The 8433-nt window shown below is 34.9% G+C and overlaps 1 protein-coding gene across 1 annotated transcript; it reads left to right on the top strand.

Moving 5' to 3' along the window:
• Positions 1 to 2783: 2783 nt before the first annotated feature.
• LOC126828274 (SWI/SNF-related matrix-associated actin-dependent regulator of chromatin subfamily E member 1) lies at positions 2784 to 4625 on the top strand. The gene has a single exon (XM_050557956.2). The coding sequence runs from the start codon at positions 2855 to 2857 to the stop codon at positions 4229 to 4231; it is 1377 nt and encodes a 458-aa protein (XP_050413913.1). The 5' UTR covers positions 2784 to 2854; the 3' UTR covers positions 4232 to 4625.
• Positions 4626 to 8433: the final 3808 nt, after the last annotated feature.

Below are 8433 nucleotides of genomic sequence, written 5' to 3'. Positions count from 1 at the left end.
AGAAATTGGCACAAATGGGTCGCAACACATAATAATGTAATATGAATTTATATAAACTGTTTTACATTCAATCGTTTCCGTTTTACTGTGAATTGTCATCAGTTATGTTCGGCGAAATACGCCAGGAGTCTCAAGCGAAAGACAGTTTCTAGCGTCTGGTTATTCCAGTCAACATTTATAGTATTTATTGCGCATGCTCTCCAAATAAGAATATGACTTGTGGAATATGTCTAGCCTCATTATTTGAGCACCTTGCAGGGGCGGATCCAGGAATTTTTGCAGGAGGGGGTTTGCCAGGTTCCTGAGACAATGTACCCCCCCCCCCCCGCTCCCGCATGGTCTCTATCGTCATTTTGGCGTATATATACATACACATTGAGCTTTTTAAACAGAGAAATTCAACACCTCGTTTGACGTCAATTTTTATTATGAATTAATACAATGACATTGTGATTCAATTTCATGGATGCAAAGCATTAATTGTGATATCACATAATGTATATATCATTATCTCGTGCTTTACTGCCCATGCTTTACTGCGTTATGGTACACGATTCGTGTACCAATGTTAAAATATTTATTTTCTCTTAAATATTGGATATCAAAAGCCCATCTTTTCCGGGTCAGACCACAACACCAATGCTGATTTAAATTGCAAAACAATTTGTGTTTTCAATGTCAAAGATATTGAGTTACGGATTTAGCTACTTTTTTAAGGTCCGCTTCCACAGAGATGATATCGCAAATAAAACTCTATTGTTGTTGTTTATTAAAGATTTAACGTAGGCCTACGTCCAATACATGAAATATGATATTATGGATAGGATGATTTTATTAAATTATTTACACTTAATGGGTTGAGAATTGGTAGAAACATAAAATAAAAACGTCACCTTAAAATTGGTAAAAACACGAAATAAAAAGTCCTTGTACATGCATATCAAAAAGTCAATTTAAAGCACACTAAAATTCAATCTGGTTAAAACACAGTTCCTATTTCGTTTCGTTTTTATAGTTTAAAATTTCGTTTTACTTGTCTTTACTACACTTGGATCTGGAAGAGTTGTTATTTAACTCGTGTTCTGAATGGTGTCAGGGATAAGCCAATGAAACGGTGTGTTACGGCGAGCTTTAAGCGTGTTTTTCACGGAACTGTGGGTAATCCACTAGTAACATCAATGCTGATAGGTTAATCAAATGTCTGACGTCATAGGGTCATAAGTCGGTCTTTTGACCCCTGACGTGACCTATCGCTATAACTTGTCAGATCTTCATGTAGTGTAGGCCATCTAAAGTATAAAAAAAAAACGAAACTCTGTGTAAGATAACTGTCCTTTATAAGTCCAAATGCCTTCTAAGTGTGGCGTCACGTCACACGTCGATCATTGGCTCGATAAGACGTGGTAACGTAACTTATAAAATGACGTGTTTAGATAAGACGTGGTAACTTGTCTGGGCATGTGCCTTTTACTCATTTGTATACCCATTTACACTAATTAGGAAATATGTTTTTTATCCAGATATACTTCAACCACCTTTATTTATTTGTCTAATACCAATACTTCAAACAAATATTCGAGAATTTCATTTGCAATTCGGGAATTAACCCACACCGATGTCATCCTTGATTGCAATCTGTTTCACAGAGAATTACGAGTCTCGTATAATATCTCTGTCATAGATGACTGCCTTAACACGTGCTGTCACAGCACGCGGTGTGAATCATTGGCTGAATGGCGCGTGCATTGTTTACATAAGACACAACTGCTTCGGAGAGAATGCTGCATTTTAGTCATTTTAATACCCATTTACACTAAATCGGAAATAATTTTTAACTACAAATACGTCAAACGCCTTTATTTATTTTTCCAATATATACAAAAAATGTTTTAGAATTTAATTTGTCGCAGGAAAAAAGTTAATATTTCTAGCTCATTAAGCCGCATCAATGTCATCCTTATCAGTGATTGACGCGGCCAAGCAAATATTCACTGCGGATCAGTGTGCCCTGATTGTAGAGGCCTAGCGAATATTCACTGCTGAACTGTTTGAAAAACTGACTTTGTATGCCTGGTTGATTTCGAAGTTGTACACTGTTCGGACTTACTTGAAGACTTTTGGGATTCGGTTTCGGACTAGGATTGATAATTAAAAAACTGTGTGATATAATATAGTAACACCTGTTTTTTGTTTGTTTTCGTTTTATGTGAGGCTGATACTTGTCTTTAATTTGTTTTACCGGTATTTCACTGATCAGCGATTGTTTAGACCGCTAATAAAAAATTAACGGCTGCTTATTCTATTTTGTTTTGTTTTTCTTTTATCAAACAGTAAACGAACCTGATTGATGGATCGACACTGCTATTGTTTTTATAAGCCGAAATAATGTGTTTCACGTGAAACGTAGGTTTCTAATTTGCACATACTGTGACATACAATAACATTGGGATTATCGGTTTATTAGCTTTAATTGTCCCGCTTTGATCGTTGCCATTTCTAATATTTTCCTAAAAGTCGGTGTGTGATCCACAACTCCACATGCTGTACTTGATGGCGAGCGGTAAATTTTATCTGCATGTTATTTTTATAAAATCGTTTTTTTTTTTTTTTTAGCTTATTATAAATTGATTTGACAGGTGTGTTCAACCTTTCCTTTCAACGTCACCTACCCGAGTCCGAAAGGTCACCTGCCCGAGTCCGAATCGTCGAAGTCACATTTTTTTGAGTCCGAAATGTCGTAGGTCCGAAATTGCACGGGACCGAAATGATATGTAATCGTCACAGGAAGTCGGCCATCTTTCTTTGTTCGGTCAGAGATCAGGGGATATAATACAAAAAGTAAACATCTAATAATATGGCTCTTCCTAGTTTTAGGAATATACCTTCCTCGCCACAAATCGGTAGTAAAGCCAGAGGTCCCGTTCCTTCTGAATCAAAGGGGAGTAGTCCATTTGTACAGTCTAGTCATGGTCATCCTAACTTTCAGCCAGTTAAAATGGGTTCGAGACGAGATCGAGATAGTGGTATTCCTAAACCACCAAAACCACCAGACAAGCCACTCATGCCATACATGAGATACAGTCGCAAGGTCTGGGAGGGAGTGAAAGCTGCTAATCCTGATCTTAAACTATGGGAAATAGGAAAAATAATTGGTGGAATGTGGAGAGATTTATCTGAAATAGATAAACAAGAATTTGTTGAAGAATATGAATCGGAAAAGTCTCAGTATAATGAAGCTATGAAAGCTTACCATAATTCTCCTGCTTATCAAGCTTGGGTCTCCGCTAAAAGTAAAGCTGCGGCAGAAGCAGCCATCGAAGAAGAGGAAAGGACATCTGAAAGATCAGCTGAAAGACAAAGAAATTCTGCGAAGTCGAAACTGGAAATGCCTAGAATTAGTATACAGCCTGCTGAAGATGAGGATGAAACTGATGATGGATTTTCTGTAAAACATATAGCTCATTGTCGTTACACTAGAAATCATCGTTTGATAAATGATATATTTAGTGAAAGTGTCGTACCAGATGTACGTACTGTGGTAACGACGGGTAGAATGAGTGTATTAAAAAGACAAGTTCAGTCACTTACAATGCATCAGAAAAAACTGGAAGCGGAACTTCAGACTATTGAAGAGCGCCATGATGCAAAGAAGCAAAAGTTTATGGAATCAAGTCATCAGTTTCATGATGATTTAAAGAAGCTGTGTGAAAGTAAACCTGAGATAAGTGAAGATATGTTGAATGGTATGATAACTAAAACTAAAGAAGACATTAAAAACAGACAGACTCAAATGGCACAACAACAAGAGGAAGAAAGAAAAAAAGTCGATGAGAAAAGGAAAAAAGAAGAGGATGGACAAAAGGATGGAGATAATAAATCGAATGAAGATGAAGAAATGCCCATGGAAACTGACACAAATGTTGGACAGATTCATGAATCAGATAAAAAAGAGAGTGTAGAACCAGATTCCAGTATGCCGCCATTAAAGGAACTTGATGAAGAAAGTATGCCAGCACCAGATACAACCACTGATACCCCTTCGGAACAAAGTATAAATAATGATGATAATAAAACAGATAGTAGAGTACACAGTTCAACTGAAGAAAACAAGGAAGTTGATGCGTCTAAAAACAGTGAACAACAAGAGACCTTTGTTAAAGAAGCAACATCATCAAGTGACCGTGACACTAAACAAATGGAAACAAACAGTAGAGTAAATGAAAAAAGCTGAAATTAAAGTCTTGTCGTATCAATTATTAATATGGACAACCTTTAAAAGAAAAAGAACATGGCTTCTTGGACGAACATTTGTGTGCTCTTCAAACTGTTTAAATGTACTGCAACCATAATTGTACTGATTGTTACTTGGGTGATACTTAATTACATGGTTCAGTTATAGTTTTTTTCCCCCATTAGAGAGATCGGGAGGGAGGTTAAATGTATATTATTATTAGTGCTGGGTATTGCCACTGCAGACACCATTACGATATATACATATTGAGATTCAGGTGTTACGATATGTATCACAATTCATAACCAGATCAATATTTACTAAGAAAACAACAGGATAAATGAATAATTGGTATTTTTAGTCATGTCGATCTCATAAAGAAATAAGACTGTTTTATATCATGATATTGATGTGGATCAAAATATGGACAAAAACAATTTAAGTGAGTTTTGTGTACCTACATGTACATGTGTGGATAATGTGTGACAGAAATACATAAAAAAGAATTGTTAAAATATCAATTTAGTGTCCCTGTTATACAATAAGCAAATTGTGTGAAGGTGAACCGCGATAATTGTATGTTAATTACTTGTCTACATAACATGTAGTTATGGAATAATCTTGTACTATGCAATATATAAAGTTTCAGATGGCCACAAATATCTATTTTTCTGTAAAAACTGTTATTATAATCTAATTGATTAGGGATCAAATAAAAAATACCATTAATAATGATTAATTAAGAGTCGTATAAAGATGATTCTACTACAGCAACACACAAGCTTAGAATTGCACAATAATGTATCTTGTTTTCATAGGTTTTAACATTTTTATATACGCTCACATGGAAATGTGGTAATAGATTTCCGTCGCCCCCATCCGTTGCCCACAATTTCTTGTGAACACTCTACAGACTACATTTATCATCTGATTGTTTTGAAATTGATATACATGTATGTTGTTTACATTAGCAAGATTAAGAAGCCTGTCTATACAAGTAAACCTCGTGGGTTTTCTCCGGGTCCTCCCGTTTCCTCCCACTGCTAAAGACCCCTATGCGCAAGCGAATTATTGAAATAAAATTAAACCATATGTTAGTCCTGAAATGACCTAGTTTGTGTCGAGTGGACGTTAAACCCCATTTCTCTCTCTCTGTCTATACAAGTAACCATATCCGTGAAATGTACAGGTACATGTAGTCTAAAAACTAAAAGTTCTAAGTTAATTATTATTCAATAGAATCGAGGTATGAACATAGTCCTTGTTTCAGTTTGTAGAACCTTACGAACCCTCAACCGAAGAAAATTATAATCTGATTTGATCTGTATGTAATTGTCTAGTAAATTACCCCTCCCCCCCCCCCCAAATTGCATACAAAAGAATAAATATACGACAACCCTTGTCGACTGCTAACACAATTTAGCTGCTGTGTGTGTATGTTTCATTGCCTGGCAACCTATCTTTTCATTACTTTATTAGAAATAAATATCATTTCACTTTCAAAACAAAGGAAATGTGTAAAAGTTAGACAGACATCCATATACACAACCTTGTTAATTACATCACACTTTAACTTTTATCTTAACCCATGAAGTCTAAAGTTCCTCATATTTCTTTGTGGACACTCTACAGGTCACAATTTTTTTCCGATTTGGACAAAACTTGAAATATACAATGTAGTTTTACCTCCAAAAGATCATGGTTGATCGTGATATTGCCATGTGTCGGATCGTAACTTTATGCATTATGGTCCCTGATATTACGAAAAATCTCGTTTCAGCTTGTGGACACTCTAGTAGTAGAGGTCACAATATTTATCTGATTTTGATAAAACGTGAAATATATGTTTATAATCCAAGGATCTTGGTTCCTTTCGATATTCGCGCATATCAGACCGTAACTTCCTGAATTATGGCCACTGTTTGCACGAAAAATCGCGTTTTTAGCTGTAGTCCCTCTTGTGGTCACAATTTTTATCCGATTAAAAAAAACCCGTCTAATTATATCACCGTTACACCTATAAAAGAATTTGCAGACTTTTAATCACGTCGTTAGATACGTGTTTTTTTGGTCACAAATTAATGTCGGTTTGCTCAGATTGGGATTCCCAGAAATCCACGCGGCCTGTAGGCTGGAGTAAAACCATGAAACTATTCAATTGTTTTCCGCAAATCTAGTTTTATTATGTATAACAATCGTTAAACTAAATCGGTGTGATATTATTGCTTTAAATCTTCTTCCTTGTGCAAAAACAGAAAATTTGACCTTCGGGCACAGAAAGGACAAAGGTGAATTTAGCAAGTATACAATTTTATTGAAAGAGTGATTACTTTTCAGCATGTTTTCATGATACAAGAATGGCTGTGCATTCACTTACAGTGCAAATGACCATATTTGACCCCGAATATCTCGAAAACGCTCCAACGACGAACTGAGATATTTGTTTCGGTCAGGTATTTTGCGTTTTTAAAAAATGCTGCATTTTAGTGCCTCCAATTCTGGATCTTCAAAATACGATAACTTTTTTAATTTTCAATATTTTTTCAAAATTCTTTCAGATTGTTTCGGTCAGGTATTTTGCGTTTTTAAAAAATGCTGCATTTTAGTGCCTCCAATTCTGGATCTTCAAAATACGATAACTTTTTTAATTTTCAATATTTTTTCAAAATTCTTTCAGATTGTTGAATCTTAACTAGTTGACATTGCAGTGAAATATTCATTTTAGAGACATTTTGAGTATTTAAAAACCCTTTGGCAACGCTAGTATAAATGCCGATTTGCAAACATATTTGAACCCGAATTTACAAGGAGTACATATATTTCTTACTACTGTCCTTTATTTTCTTTAAGTGTAAGAGATGGAGAGAAAAATTTATGTTAAAAAAAATAGTGTCTTCAGATTTAAGTCCCATGGTTTGCATGACAATAGGCTTATATTTGAGTAATTAAACACTATAGGCTTTATTGAGAAGTTGTTAAAATTTTATTAAGAACTACAAAATTAACAACAATAACAATGATACAGAGAAGTACAAAAAAATATTTGGAATCAAAATCGAAGTCAATCACTTAAATCGTGAACCTAAAAGCCAATATTTGATCAGCAAAATAATCAATTATTTCAGCACAAATATAAACAACAAAAGTTTTAAACAAAAATGATTCTACAAATAACCATTGGAAAGTGACCTCCTTTCATGTTATTTTCATGTCCTTTCATGTTATTAATTAGAAATTACAGACTTAATAATTTAAATGAAATTTCAATAAATCCATATAGTGTAGCACCATGGGTCTTTTGTCAGAAGTGGAAAGCGGACATATCGTTAAACCGTTCGCCTCATCCAGCGTATGACCCATGCATCTTTTCTTACTATTTTTAATTGTCTTCTTTGGCTTCCTTTTCATGTTGTGTAATTTCTTCAACTATCTCGTTAAGACATTTATCTTCTCATTAGTTAAAACGGTTGTCTTACCAGGAATGACAATGCAATAGTACAGTTCTGCAATTTTTTGTCAAGCCAGATACATATGGTACAGTGCATACTAGATTACAATTAAAGTCATTCTCTCAATCCCATTGGGGCAAGTCTACTGATAGAAATTGCTACATCATATGGGCTAGGAACTCAGATGGTAATCTCTCCAGAACCCAGTGATATCTGAATCTTAAATGACTGGTTTGGGCTTTTTAACAGATTTGCTTGCGTCATGACTTAAGATTCTGCAAATAGTGAATTTGATTGTATGGTTATAGTGTATGATGCCATTAGTAAATTTCCAATCACGTGTTAAACATGATATTCTGATTCCTACGGAACCAGCTATGTTTACCAAATTATAACTCCTTTTATGTTTAAATCCGTCACTCATTATTTGAGTGATTGGATATGATTTCTATACAATGAACCCAATAATAAGTTAAAGGTACAATATGGTCGCAGAGACCATAGTACTACAATAGTTCATAGAGAAAGGGCTTTTCAAGGTTCATGTTCCAGATTACAATGTAATAGGGTACGTAGTATTTGTGGCTCAAATTACAAGGAGCCTAACGTTAATTACATCCCACTTCTACCTCGTTGTCAGTGGTAACCTTTGATAAAACTTTCCTGTTTATTTCCAATACAGGCATAAAAGTATCCGTGTATCAGAAATGAACAGTACGCTTTCGTACTTTTCAGGACACCCAACCAAAGATT

The sequence above is a fragment of the Patella vulgata genome, chromosome 7, assembly GCF_932274485.2.
Source record: "Patella vulgata chromosome 7, xgPatVulg1.2, whole genome shotgun sequence".
Classification (NCBI taxonomy): domain Eukaryota; kingdom Metazoa; phylum Mollusca; class Gastropoda; family Patellidae; genus Patella; species Patella vulgata.
This window is presented reverse-complemented; position numbering and strand designations above follow the sequence as displayed.

What these genes read in the sequence shown, in the direction of transcription:
- LOC126828274 (XM_050557956.2), top strand. Translation starts at nt 2,855, where the DNA reads ATGGCTCTTCCTAGTTTTAGGAATATACCTTCCTCGCCACAAATCGGT.